General features: G+C 52.9%; 1 protein-coding gene across 2 annotated transcripts in view; it reads right to left on the bottom strand.

Annotated features, from left to right (window-relative positions):
* Positions 1–14,832, bottom strand: part of RPTOR (regulatory associated protein of MTOR complex 1) — a 103,769-nt gene that overhangs the window by 20,650 nt on the left and 68,287 nt on the right. The window contains exons 21-26 of one of the 2 annotated variants that reach the window (XM_048323528.1): positions 10,711–10,829; positions 10,305–10,373; positions 6,821–6,924; positions 5,798–5,978; positions 4,839–4,949; positions 139–244 (exon numbers count right to left, since the gene is read on the bottom strand). In XM_048323528.1, coding sequence (XP_048179485.1) covers positions 139–244; positions 4,839–4,949; positions 5,798–5,978; positions 6,821–6,924; positions 10,305–10,373; positions 10,711–10,829 — 690 coding nt within the window. The remainder of the gene's footprint in view (positions 1–138; positions 245–4,838; positions 4,950–5,797; positions 5,979–6,820; positions 6,925–10,304; positions 10,374–10,710; positions 10,830–14,832) is intronic. The other variant, XM_048323529.1, reaches the window with a different exon arrangement.

Below are 14,832 nucleotides of genomic sequence, written 5' to 3'. Positions count from 1 at the left end.
GCAGCAGCAGCAGCATCGCCTGCCCTGCACTGGGAGGGAACAGGCACCAGTGGGAGCGGCTGCACGGGGTCATCGCTAATTGGGATCATCACTAATTGGAGTTCTACAGTTCAGTGTCCTGAAAAGGGAACCACTCACCCTTCTGGATGATCTTCTGGGCCTGTTTCCTGACGCGGGCGTTGCGCAGGAAGCGCCACTCCCGCTCCTTGCGGATCTGGCTCTCCAGGTCGTGCTCCTCAGGGATCTGCCAGGACAGGAACCCACACAAGCAGAACCAGTGACCACCAGAACTCCAGGAATTAGCTGGGTGCTAATACAGTGTCCGTGGCTCCTGTCCCCTCTGAACACTGCAGGTCTGATCTCGGTACAACACACATTTCTCTCCTAACTCTCCTCAGCAGAGAAGCATCACGTAGCAACCCTGAGATCAAAGAGGGAGCACAGCTCTGGTACAGCCAGCTCAGAACACACTGAAATCTTTCTTTCCTTGCTAATCAAGGGCTGCTGGCCGAGCAGGGCACAGCTACACTCCCAAATCCCTGGGATGCGCAGGTTCCCACCACCATTTACCGGGAACAGCCCGTTTTGGTTCCCTGTTCTGGAAAACGGTGCCCCCGTGTCACCTGCCTTTGATTATACACAAAATTCTCCCCAAAACTGGAGCGTGGCCCTGCAGTCACAGCCACTCTGAGCCATTTGATGATATTTATTCACACCCCACAGCTCCAGGTTTCAGCACTCCATGGCTTCCCCACAAAACCTGTGCTCCAGGCACGAGGCCAGGTCGGGAATCAGCAGCTCCAGCCCGGGATGGAGCAGCCCCAGTGCTGCTCCCACCATGGGTATATTCCCACCCTTGGTCACAGCACAGGATCAAAAGGAATAAACTCCTAAGATCTCACCCCAAATCATGGCAGGAGCTACATGTGAAGTATTTTTCATACTTAAAAAATTATCCAATACTCCCCTGCTCCAGAACCATCCTTGGATCAGGTAAGGAGCTGAGCTACAGGATTCTGATCCAGCTACCTTTGATGCCAGGCGAAGGAGAAAGGAGAAACTCTTGGAGAAGGAAGACAAATGCCCCACAAACAAACCCTATCTCCCCTGAATAAGAAAGTCCTTAAATCATCTGACACTGTTACAAACACTGCCTTCAAACCATGCTATCCTTTGGAAAACAGCTGTTACTAAGCTGGACTTCTGCTTCTTTAAAACAAATAAAAAATAAGAAGCCCACCCTCCACCTCTCCTCCTGGCAAAAAACGCAGCACTTTATTTCAGCACAACACCTATTAGAAAGGCAATGACAAACGACCCCTAATGAAAAGCAATAAACAAACCTGAGCTAAAATACATCAAAGGAGTTTGAGAGGGGAGAGATGACACCTACACCTTAATGAAAATCCAGCTTCGCTGGGAATAAATTAAAGCAAGCGCAGGGAAGAGCCCTTGGAGCACCAGTGCAGAGTTAGAGCATGCAGGGAAAGGCTGTCCTGGGCCCCATACCCACCCCTGTGGGGCTCTGGGGACCATCCTGCCAGGAGGGTCAATGAAAACTGAAGCCCAGCTCTGCTCCCTGCCCCGGACACGCTCCAGTTGCAGGATGGGGACCATGACAAGCCAGCGCTTCCCAGGGCTCCAGCTCCCACCAGACAGGAACCAGTGAGCACCCGAGCCCTCCCAGCAGAGGTTTCCTTCTCTGCCCTGCGTTTCTCCCTCTCCCCGTGGCAGTGGGTGCCAGGAGAGAAGCAGGGAGGACTTGGCACTTGGCTCCAGAGGTAAATCCAGCTTTCCCTGGTTACCACTCCTGCAGCAGTTGCAGGATCTCACTCCTCTCCCAGGACTTCGACCAAGGGCCAAGGCACAGTGCAGCAGCTCCGGCAGGGATTTATCAGGAAGGGCTCCTTATGTAATTCTCACCTTCCAGGATCCTTCCCAGCTCCTGCCTGCATGTTCTGCCAGCCCTGGCAGTAACAGATGCTGGCTCCCGCTCTCCTTGACTCAGGACTTCCTGACAGCTGGCACCGAGGCTTTCCTGCGCCCCGTGGCTCCCAGAACAGCCCTGTGCCACGAGGGACTGCAGGAAGAGGAAAAGCTTTTGCAGAGATCAGAGCCGGGGTAGGGACCTGCTTTTCCTGGCACACGGAGAATTTACAATGCAGCGTTTTCCTTCTCCGTTTATTTGATTAGATAATCAATAAATCAAACCTGGAATGATGGCTTGAAACGGAGCCCCTGATTTACACTGGAAATTAATCCCTCAGTCTTTCCAGCGAAAGCATTCTCAGGGCAAGGTCCATGAAGCAAAACTAAATTCATAAATTAAATATGACTAAGATGCACTCACAGCCATTTTATGTTTATTCATTACAGGAACAGTTGTCTTGTCTTTCCCTGTTTATGAAGGCAGGCAACAGCTCTGAAAAAACGGCTGGAATTAAGCATCAATGTCATCTTTTTCCGTCAGTACTTGGTACACTTTACTCTGCCTTTTTCATGAGGCTGAAGCTCCCAAAAGGCAGCAGCCACCAGCCAGGACTGTTCCTGTCGCTGCAGGAGTAGGGACTGCAGGAACAGGGACTCCATGGAAACTCAGGCAGCACCCGAGCTGTCAGCCTTGATTTCCAGCCAAGAAACTTCAGAGAAAGTTCTCACAGAGGGATTTCTCCCTGGGCCTTCCACACACCAGCCAGTCTAATCCCAGTTACCTGTAATTCCCTGTTAGGACAGGATAACCCCTGCAGAAAACTCCCTCTCCTTGACCTTTCAAAGCTGCTCTGCAGAAGTAACAGGGAAATCAATTCTCTCCTTTGTTTGGTCAGAAAACACAGATTTGGTTCTGTTCAGGCTTCACCCATGGCTGGTGAGGACAGCTCATGGTCAGAAGCTCAGCCCCAGGCAGGGGCAATCCCCAGCCCAAGACACTCAGGGAGCTCCTGCCAGAGCCAGGGCTGTGCCCTGCTCCTGCTCCCTGGGACTCACGGAGCACTCTGGGGCTCCAGGAAACCCCCATTTCCATGCCTCCCCTCCCTGGCTCCTGTGAACTAGCACAGGAATGCTCTGTGTTTTTTACTGCCTCCCCTAAAGCAACTTAGTCTATTTTATGTGCAAGAAGTAGTAGTAAAGCCACCCCTCCAAGAGCTCCCCATGTCCCCACTGCCCCTGCCCGTGCCTGGCTGCCTACTCTGATTTATTTTATTAATAAAGACACCTCTCTTTCCTGGAAAGAGCTTTCCTTAAGGAGCAGACAAATGTTTTTAATAAGAACTAAGAGCTCAAACATCATCTTCCTCCTCTTGTGCTCTGGTCTGGAATCAAGACACTGAAACTCATCTTGAGGAGAAAAAGCCCTGCTTGAAGCTTGGCCAGGCAGCCCAGCCCCACATCCCAGATGTGTCCTAAGGAATTACTCAGTGCTTTCAGCAGAAAGGGAATTTCACAGCAGCTGAGGAAGTGTCAGGCAAACACTTCACTGCTGATTCCCTCTGGAAATCAAGAGCCTGCCCTGTTCTGATATCCTTAAACTTGGGCAATTACCTCACCCCAACACTTGCACATTCCAGGAGAGTGGTGGAGATGGCTCAGCCCCAACTCCCGGATGAGGCAGCACTAAAACCACACAATTTCCTCATTCTCACGATCTCATGGACACAAACATCCGCTGTGGAGAGGCATTAATGGAGCCTGGGCATCGTCCCTGCCGGGCACAGCAATCCCTCCAAGAGATGGAGCACCAAGTCCTGACACCGTTTGGGCTCCCAGAGCACCTGAAGGTTTCCTTTAATGAGGGAGATTTACTGCTTGTCCTGTTTCATACTTAAACGTGAAACCTGAGCTTTGGCTAAAACATTCTGGGAATCTAACAGCTAAAACATTCTGGGAATTTAGCAGCTTCTCTTTCCAGTCACTGATGATCTTTGCCCACCTCTTAAGAGCTCTGGTTTGCGTTTTTCCTGGAACAAGGCTTCAGTTTCTCTCTCACTTCAGGAGATAATTTAGTTACCCAAACAAGTCACTTCTGAAGAGACCTGGATGCAGATTTGTCATTAGAACACTTATTCTCTGCTATAGCACAACTACTTACACTTACAAAAAAAAATGTTAAAACCCAACAATGATGCTCCCCAAGCTTCCCCCAGGCACTTGTGGGCATCCAGCCGCTCTCACTTTGTCCTCTGTAAGTCAAAGGTGTCTGCACTGGAAGCAGAGCACAGCTCCCAAATCCCACCTGAGGACAGTGAGGCAGAGGGTCTGTCCTGCTGCCTCTGGGACACCATGGCCTCCCCCAGGGCAGCCTCCCTCCACCATTTCTCTGCCTCTTTTACCACAGCCAGGAGATTCAGCTGGAATGTCAGAATGAAAACAGCATCTCTTTCTCCAGCCTCTCACTGCCCTTTCTGGAAAAAAGGGCCTTCCTTATTCCATTTACTTATTTTAAAAACCAATTAATTTTAGCTACAATGAAATTTTCCACAGGCAGAGAAGCACAGCATTTCAGATGGAACAACTCTACAGCGCAGCCAGGCAAAACTGGGGGATCTGGATACAGAACCTCTCCTCACGCCTACGCTCTTTGTGGACTGTGCTCCATGGGGAGCAGAGCTCCACCCCTGGGCTCTGTCCCTGGCCATACCCCACTGTCCCACCCTCACTGACCCTTCTGCTCCCTCTGGTCACTTCTTCCCTCTCACTGACAGGCGGTCCCACAGCTCCCCAGAGCAGCACGATCTAAGGAAATCCATCCCTTTGCCTCCCCAGACTGCAGGAAAGGGAAGGGAGAAAGGGCAGGGAGGGCAGGGCCGAGCCCAGGGGCCAGCACAGGCCCCCAGAGTTACCTTCATGACGGGCTGGGCGAAGTACTTGGCGCTCCAGTCGCAGAACCCCGTCTGCACCGCGGCCGAGATGAAGCTCTTGTGTCCCACGGCATCGTCAGCGTCATCGGCTGTCTGCGGGGAGGGGACAGGGCTTACCCACCTGCAGGGCCAGGGACACCCCCAGGACACCCATGCTGACCCAGCCAGGCAGAAAAAACCTCCAACACACTGCCCAGGACAGGAAACTCCGTGCACCCTGCTTTGGGATCAGGTGTGACAGTCACTCTTGGAAAGGTGCACATTCCCTCAGGCGCAGGGATCAGGGCTGGAGCAGCCCCATGGCACCACAGGGAGGTCCCAGGAGGAATTTTGCCACAGTGTCTCAAGGATGTGGCGTGGGGAGCAGCGAGGGTGACTCAGGATGCAGACACAGCTCGTGCCAAGGTGCACGTGGATGAGTGTCTGTCACACAGCACAGGACACCCCACGGGAAAAGGGAAAAGCTGCTCCATTCCCTCAGCTTTCAGCCAGCCTTTCAGAAATACGATCCAGGCTGGTGCTGCCAAAGCCATGAGAAGGGAAGGCATTGCTGCTGCGGCTGCAGCACTTTCTCCTTGTGGTCACAGCTGTCCCTTGTCCCTGCTCTGCTGAGGCTGGAGAGCAGCCCCCAAGGGTCAGGGACTGGCTCTGGGTTATCGCTCAGGCAGACAAATGTTTACAGAAGAGTAAGCCATGGACTCTGATTAGACACATTGCTTAGTGGCAGCAGTGAATAATGCCCTATCAAAAGCTATAAAACACGATTTATCCTGAATAAAATAAATTAATCAATTTTTATTTGGCTGGTTTCAGGAAGCCAATCTGGATTAGCAGCAGCTGGAAGCAAACGAGGGATGCACAGAAATAAACCACAACCAACAGAATGCGGGACAAACCCCAGTGGGGAGAAGCTGTCAGAGCTGACAGGGAGGTCTCCTTACCTGTTCTGGGCCTTTGTCAAACATTTTCCTTGTCCTGGGGAACTGGTGGGAGTGGGGGGTGTACTGGACGCCCACGTTGGTGACGCTGGGGCGCACGGACGCCAGGTCCCGGCTCACCGGCTGCTTGGGCACCTCGTTGGTCAGGCTGGAGCTGCTCGTGCTCGTGGTTGGAGGGGACCCTCTGAGGGACAAAACAGAGGGACAGGCTTTGGGTATCGCTGGACAGGAGACCTTTGCATGTAAATTATGTTATTTTTACTTCGTTTCTTTCTCACAAGATTTGTGTTTCACTGCAGTGCCTCCTCTACAGAAACATCACAGTTCCCACGTCCCCTCCAAAGACCAAACCAACCCCAAACCAAGAGTGAACCCTGATTGTGCCAACTCCAGGCTGAGGGGATGAACCTTAACGTTCTGGGAATCTGTGACGCCTGACTTAAGTCACCCTGACCAGGCACTGCATTTCCACGGGGGGACTGAAGCTTCAAACCATTTGAATTTAAACTGGGCCCTCTGCTCCCACTTGGAATTTTACTGGTGCACACTGGTTACGGGACCAGCAGATCTAACGTGTGGTGTTTTCTCTTGGAGAGGAGCTTTGGGAAATAATCCCATTTTCAGCCCCCAGCTTTGCCCATGCCACTCTCAGTCTCCCTGCAGTTTAGGCAGGGTGTGTTTGCCTAATCAGTTAACCCCGGATTTTATCAGCTCCAAGCGCAGCAGACCCAGCTCAGACGTCAATGGGAATTTGGGCACCACAGCTCAGGGAAGGTAAAAGCAGCCAAAGCCAGCCCTTCCTTTCAGCTCACCTTTACATACCCAGCGGGGCTTGTTACTCTCTGCCCTAAAGGAAAACAGGAGGAAACTCCCCCCCTATTCCCAGAGCTTTCCTTCCTGGACTCCTCACCCCTGCTGACACCAGGAGCCACGTTCCCTGTCCCTGGCACAGTTCCCCAGGATGGGGCCGGGCAGGGAGCACCCACCCCACCCACAGAAGGTGCTGGAAGGCCGGGCTGGACTTACCCCACTTGGTGGATGTGCATCCCCTTGTTGGTGGGGCTGGCGGGGGCCGACTGGGTCAGCGAGGAGGTGTCCAGGATGCGCTGGGGGCGGGCGTTGACCGTGGCCTGGGGAGAACACACGGAGCCTGACCAGCCGGACACGGCCCCGGCACGGCCAGCCCGGGGCAGGGAGGGAGCTCTCTATGGGGTGAGGGGTCAAACAAAGCCCCTGTGCTGCTCCCAACACACGAGGTGCTCTCACTGCTTGGTCAGGCAGAAACACTTACCCGGGAGTGCGTTTGCTGCCTGCAGGGAAATGGCTCTGAGCAACAACCAGCCCTTCCCCGAGCCAGCTGCAGCCAGGACCTACCCCAGCACCCCAAACACAGGACAGGGGGACAGGCTGGGGTCCCCTCAGCTGTCCAGGGCTCCCCACAGCCACCAGCCTTTCCCTCACACACATTCTGAGCTTGGAGCAAAGGCAGCTCAGGGGGGACTCTGTGGCTCTGCACAACTCCCTGACAGGAGCGTGCAGCCAGGGTGGGTCGGGCTCTGCTCCCAGGGAACAACAGGACAAGAGGAAATGGCCTCAAGTTGTGCCAGGAGAGGTTTAGGTTGGATATTGGGGAAAATTTCTTACACCAAAAAGATTGTCCAGCCCTGGCACAGCTGCGCAAGGCAGTGGTGGAGTCCCCATCCCTGGAGGGATTTCAAAGCCATGTGGACGTGGCACTTGGGGACATGGGCCAGTGGTGACCTTGGCAGTGCTGGGGGAATGGCTGGACTGGATGGGCTCAGAGGGCTTTTCCAGCCTAAAGGATTCCGCGATTCTGTGATTCAGCCTCCATCCTTCCATTAAAAACACCTGGACAAAGCAACCTGGGCTGAAGCAAACTTTCCTTTTAAGACTTTTTGATTTCAGAAAGTCTCTAGAGGCCAACACTGAACACTGGGTCCTTGCTGTTTGTTTTGGTGCTCACACAAAGCAGGTTTGGGCATTTTCAAAGGCTCAGGCCGGGAAGGAGAACTGCACCATCCCCATCTGCATCATAAACATAAATCCCAAGCCAGCCGCAGCCTGGGTGAGGCCCAGCAGTGCCTAATGAGCCCGGGGAATGAAGCAGCAGCAGATTCCTTGCAGGAAGGCTGCACGCCTGGGCAGCCCACACACCGGCTGCTCACACCCAGCACAGCCCCAGAGCCAGGAGCCCTTCCGGAGAAACAGATCCACAGCCCTGGCTCGGTGAAAAACCTGAGCAGGACGGTCTGGTCTCGTTTGATAACAACAATCACAGAATCACAGAACAGTGGGGGTGGAAGGGACCTCTGGAGATCATCCAGGTCAACCCCCCTGGCATGGCAGGGCCACCTGGAGCAAGTGACACAGGAACGTGTCCAGGGGGGTTTGGGTTGGATAGGAATTGAGTAGAAATTCTTCCCTGTGAGGGCAGTGAGGCCCTGGCACAGGGTGCCCAGAGCAGCTGTGGCTGCCCCTGGATCCCTGGCAGTGCCCAAGGCCAGGCTGGACATTGGGGCTTGGAGCAGCCTGGGACAGTGGGAGGTGTCCCTGCCATGGCAGGGGTGGCACTGGAGGGAGTTTCATGTCCCAAACCATTCCATGGTTCTGCACTATTTAGTCCCCCACTGCTCTCCAGAGGTGGAAGCCCATTGACAGGTTGCCCAGCTGTTCCCACTGAAGCCCCCAGTCCCAGCCAGGTCCCCCAGACTGCAGCATTCTGCTCAGCTGTGCCAATGGAAGAAAACCTCAGCTGGCCCAGCTCCAAAATGAGGCCTCTCCGTCCCTGAATTTTACAGTAATTAAACCAAAATATTAAACCCCTGGAACATTCAAGTGTTTTACATCACCTGAAGCAGTATTTTTGTTTAAGCAAGAAAAACAATTTTTGTTTGTGTTCACTGATAAAATTCAACCCCCACAGTGGGCAGTGCTTGCACACACTGGAGAGGAGCAGCGCCCACGGCAGCATCCAGCGCTCCCTCCTCCATCCAACAAAGCTGCATCAGCACCAAGGAAAGGTCTCAGGACACAGTTAGCAAAGATCTAATTGTCACTGATTTACATTAGACACCGGCCAGCTCCTGCCTGAGCTCCCAGCAGAGCCTCAAGCTCGGCCGTGGTCCTGCAGCACCGCTCACAGCACAGCCATAACGGGACCAGTAAAGGCCAGGCCAGGATCTGAGCCTTAAAGCCCACTGTGGTGGGCAGTTAACAGCTTGGCTGGTTTGTGTTTTGGGGCTTTTTGTTTCTGTTAGAAAGCCTTGTTAGAAGCCACCCAAGGCAGGTGGTCCTGGCCAAAGCAAAGCCCCCGGCGTGTGCAGCAGCGCCCGAGCCGCGGCACGAGTCCGGGACTGAACACTTTCCTCATGGATCTCACGGCTAAGGCAAAGAAGAACAAATCAGTTTTGTTTGCTGAAGCATCCCCAGATAAAAATCCTTGTAAATGGGAATGCTTCCTGTTTTCCAATGCCGCTGGAAGAGCCGTTGCCTTAGGAAGCAGGGGCAGAGCAGCTGGCCCGGCCACGCAGCGTGAGATGCATGAGACCCATCACGTGAGCTCTGGGACTCGGGTCAGCACCAGCACAGCCAGGCCCCGATTTGTCAGAGTCAACATAGAATTCCTCCCACCAGTCACAACATTCCCTAGGGATATGACAACGGAATGATCACAGTTCTTGATGGCACAGCAGTATCGATACCAGTATCGATACCGATCCACCTCTCTGCTGGCCAGGGAGCAACTCCTGAAAACATTTAAGGCAGGAAACCAGATCTGGTTCCTCTTTATATCCCTTTAACAGTAGGAGCAACATTCCACTTTGCAAAGAGCCTTCCAAACACAGAACTGAAACAGTTTCATGCATCTAGAGCAGAGAGAGGGAAATCTTCCACCTTTTCCTTTCCTTCTTCCCCTCATTTGCCATCTCCAGCCTGTCATTTGTTGTACCCCTGTCTCACCAGGGAAGGGCTGAGCTTGCTGCCCCCACTGCCAGGAGAATTCTCTGTCCCAAACCCAGCCCTTACCACTCATTGGCACGTGCACGTCAAACAAATCAGAGCTCAAGTCAGTCACTATTGTCTCACGAGAAGATGTGGTTTCGAAGCAGAGATCTCTAAGGCATTAAGATGGCAGTGCACAATGCTGGCATCTCTTACTGCAGCCTCAGCTTCGCAGCCCCAGGCTGAGGATCTGGGACTATTCCCTGGAAAGGCCCAGTAAGAGAGTTCCCACTGCAATGGCTCATGGTCTGGATGCTTGAGTGGCCAGAAAGGTTCACACAGAGCTTTCTGTGCCCAGCCAGGGGACGCGCGGGGTGAGAAGATGTCCTGGCGTGGCCTGGCCCGGGCGGGGGGAAGGTGCTGCCCCAGGGGTGGCACCTCCAGGGACATCTTGTCACCCCCAGGATGAGATGGGATGAGGATGGAGGTTTAGGCACCCAGCCTGGGCTGGGGTGAGGAGTGGCAGGGGGTCTGCATGCTGACTCACATGTACTAGTTCACCTGGGTTGGAGAGCCGTTGTGGCTTCAGTCTGCAGGCCAGTCCCACTTGCATTATCTAAATCAGTTTGCAAACGGATAATTTAATGAAGGATACTTAAGGTTTATCCCAGGGACTGATCTAGACAAGTAGACTTCTAAACCAGACCTACTGTCCGAGGTCTGCACCTAATTTATACCCTAAAACAACCCCAGGCCCTCCCCCATTTATTCATTTTACCTGATCGAGATTTCAGAGCAGAGTTTATCATCGTGAAGCATTAAAAGCTCCTTCTGCAAAAGGCAGAGCCCTCCAACGGACCCATCCAGGTCAGTCTGCCTAAGCCTTGTCTAAGCATGAAAAAATCCACATCCAAACACCTGGCAGGCACAGGTGAGCAGGGACAGGCACCTACCTTGTAGGCAATGCTGTTGAGAACCTTCATAGCCAGGTCGGACACGTCGGGATAGGGGTCGGCAGCCAGGTGAAGGAGCACTCTCCAAATTTGGGTATAAACACTGTTGAAGCTCACACCTAAAATAATAAAAAACACAACAAACCCCAAAGCCCTGCAGCACATGACAATCCATCAACTCCAATTCTTTGATCTGATGTGAGAAAATTCATTAGAACTCCAAACAACCCGATGACATCTCAGGGAACATCAAGAGAGGAGCTCAAAAACACCCCACGTGGGCATTTTGTCTCCCTTTTGCCTGTCTGTGAACTCTGCAAGGGCTTGTGAAATCAAAGTGGGAGGAAGCAAAATAAATTAAAGACTCCCTAAATCATCTCCAGTCAAGCTCCTGCATTTCCAGGCTCCTGAAGCAAATCGCCTGGAAAGGCCAAGTGGATAATGTCCGGGTTTCCTGAGCTGAAGTACTTAATGGTATAAACCCACAGTTACTGCATCACATTGTTGTGGTTATTTTTATTGAATTGTTCAGGCCTTTGTACACTCTACAAATTTACTGAATGTTTCAAGCAAAGCTTTAGGAGTTGAGCCTTTGGGAAGCAGCAAGTCCAGCTCAGTCTTTCCTATTGACATTTGTATCAATTCCTCCAATTTGTTATTTAATGAGCATATCAGCTGTTCAGTGTTTCAGCAGAAGGGACTGACAGATTCAAAGTACAAATCAAATTAATAAGCATTTGCAACAACTGACAAAATTCTGTGAACATTTTATTTTGCTGCTTTTGGGCGAGAATTTGTTATTCTGCCTCCGAACCCTGCCGGTGTCTGATCGTGCAACGCCCCGGCTGGGAGTGCAGCCATTTGGACAATGTTAAAGTGGTTGCACTAACAAAAAAAAAGGAGCTAAAACAGAGATTTCAGATGAGTCACAATCAGTGGTAAATGACAGATCAAGCTGTTACTGCTTTTCCTCTCGTGTTTCTGGAGGCATCTAAATATAAAGTTGGGAGGAAAGGGCTCCTTGGTCACCAAGCAGCTCCTCACCTGGCAGAGCCAAACCTGACCCCTAAACCAGAGCAGACTGGGACAGAGCAGTTCTGAGCACTGGCTGAGGGCTGCAACAGGCTGCAGGAGCCCACAGGCAGCCCAGGGGAACCTTCCTGTGCCCCAAGTGCCCAGACTGGGACAAATCACTCTGCAAAGGGCCAAGGCAACGCCCATAACCCAGCTCCTCCCTCTCACCCCACTGCAAAGGGTCTCGCCCTCTCCCTCTCTCACCTGGCATCCAAAGGATGTTCCAAGTGACGTCTGCTTAAATTTGCACCTGGAAATCTCACAAGTGTTTATGAAGGGACCACCTGGACCGTGCTGTTCATGTGCTGGGGGTGACCCACACAGACTCCTGTGGCTGATCCCAACCTTCCCCAGGCAGGCCAGAGCCAGGGCCTGACAAACCAGAGAATCCCACAATGGTTGGGGCTGGGGGGGGACACCTTAAAGCCCATCCAGTTCCACCCCCTGCCATGGGCAGGGACACCTTCCACTATCCCAGGTTATTCCAGCCTGGCCTTGAACACTTCCAGGGATCCAGGGGCAGCCACAGCCTCCAGGGCCTCCCCACCCTCACAGGGGGAGAATTTCTTCCCCAGTATCCCATCTAACTCTGCCCTCTGGCAGTAGGAAGCCATTTCTCCCTGTCCTGGCACTCCAGGCCCTTGTGCAAATCCCCCCTCCAGTTCTCCTGGAGCCCCTTTAGGCACTGGCAAGGCTGTAAAACCTCTAACAATGTAAATGGTTATAAGGCTGTAAATTGTAAAGGCTGTAAACATATATTTATGTAATATTGTATAATATTTATATAATAATATAAATTGCAAAGGCTGTAAATATATAACAATGTTAAATCCTGGAAGCTTCTATTACCAAGGAAAGAAAAACTGGAGGGGGGAAGGATAAAGAACAAGAAGGGAGAGAGGCAAAGTGCTACAAGGTGTGGGAGGAAAAAAGGCTCAGCTCGTGAAGCAGCAGCCAGGTAATGTCTGAGGTGCGCCCAGAGCCGTGCCCAGAGCTCTGCCTCCCACACTCCAGCCTGTTACATAAGGACCAGAGGGAAATCTGGATGCCTTCAATTCTTTAAAGCTCTCAAAAGAGATTAAAAGGAAAGGGAGAGGAGGAAGAGCGAGGGGGGCATCCAGCAGATTTCCCAGGGGCTCTGATAACCACCTCGTTCACAGAGAAAGAAACCCAACGACATTTTTTATACATCTAAGTGTCAGGGAAAACCAAATTTTAAGCAGAACCGTGCCAGTGCAATTCCCCCTTCACCTGGCAGCCTTTGAGGAGAACACAGGGAATTTCTACAGAGGCACTTGGGGCTCAGGGCTGGTGCTCCCAAGGCTGCTCCTTCCCGCTGCCACCGCCCCACTGTAAGTGCTGGTCACGCAGCAGTGACACACCTGACACAGCTCCCTGTCAGAGCCTGAGCTCCAGTCCCTGGGATAAGGGGGGCAGCAGAGGTGGCAGGAGGAGCAGCAGCTCAGTTTCACGTTTAGGACTCCAATGCCCAAACTGTCCCCGAGATGCAAACCAGGAGCCGAGCAGGGGCCGGGCATTAATCGAAGCAGACAGCTCTGTAATTAGTCACACCGACTCCCAGCCAGTTCAGTGCCCCGTGCAGTGTGGACTCATGTTTACAAAATGATCCCTCTCTGCTAAGAATGTCAAAAATAAATTGCCTGCCTTTGCCCCGAGTTTGATTTTCCCTGCACACGTGGGGCTCAATTCACCTGCGAGCCCCAAGGACGGGCTGGGCTCCAGCAGCTCCAGGGAGAGCCTCAGTGGATGCAAACCCGACTGCTGATGGCTTTATTTATTCACTTTGACTTGCCAGGCTGGGACAGGGTTTCTTTCCAATCCCCTGTAAAAATCACTGCAGTGATTTCAAGGCCCGACCTCCACAGATGGGGCAGTTCCACTTCCCACCGGCACGGCAGCAAAAGCAGACCAATGGCTGCTCCAGGGCTGCTGCTCACCTGGCCCCGAGTCAGCTCCTGGGGAGGGCCTGCAACCTGGGATGGGCACGGAGGGACAGGGAATGAAACCTTCAGACAGGCACACAGGGACAGGAGCCTTCGGCTGCAGGGAAATGCAGCTGAAATATTTCAGGCTGAACAGCCCCGAGGACTCAGGGAGCTGCCTCCCCATCAGTGCCAACCACACCTGCTCTGTAAATGTGCATCCCACAAAACCCCCCTCTTCCCAGGAGGGACCCTGGGTGAAGGGGACACCCGAAATCCCCACAGCTCCCTGAGCTCTGCTGGGTGGACAGCCTGGTCCCGGCAGGCACAGCTCAGTCCCTGCACACCTGACCCCTCCCAGGGCCCTGCAGGGGCTCACTCCAACCCCTCAGCAATTCCAGCAGCAGAGCTGGAGCTTTCTGTGCTTCCACACAAGCCAGAAGCAGCTCATGAGAAGGAAGTTCCTCAGAGCAGGTACCCCTGGGCCAGAGCTGGCATCACCAACAGGGAGACAGCCCCTCCGAGCAGCCTGTGCAGCAGGTTTCCACTTCCAAACCCACCCCAATCCCTGTGCCTTGCTGCCGTGCCTGTTACCAGTCACAAACACTGCTGGCTGACCGGCTCCTTCTCGTTATCTCCGTGCATCTAAACACGGAGAGAGTAGGAGGCTCCCCTGCCCCAACACTCTGTTTCCTGCACCTCACTGTCCACCTCCACCTCTACTCTCCCCGTCCTCACTGCAGCAACCTCCGCCCTCACTGGTACTTTGATGCAGATCCTGGGAAATGGCAAACAGTTCTCCACCCCCAGCCTCTCCTGCTGGAAAAGACAACTATTCCCCAGCATTTCATTGCTCCAAGACTTATTTTCCTCCTTCTTTGATCACTCCTTAAGATAATCTTTCCAGTGCAGCTCTCTGTAGGACAAAGGCTTTCATCGTGCAGTTTGGATATGAATAATCAGCCTCGAGGTATGCTAAACCCCATCCCTTTTCCTATCTTAAAACTGAACATTTCCAGGACACCAAGATTAATGAGTGGCTGTATGGAAAAGCAGCAAGGCTCAGCTTCCCTTCCAAAATGATGTCTTTGTTGACTAACCACAA

The sequence above is a fragment of the Corvus hawaiiensis genome, chromosome 19 (assembly GCF_020740725.1).
Source record: "Corvus hawaiiensis isolate bCorHaw1 chromosome 19, bCorHaw1.pri.cur, whole genome shotgun sequence".
Taxonomy (NCBI): Eukaryota; Metazoa; Chordata; class Aves; order Passeriformes; family Corvidae; genus Corvus; species Corvus hawaiiensis.
Note: the sequence above shows the minus strand (reverse complement) of the source record. Positions and strands in the feature narration are given on the sequence as shown.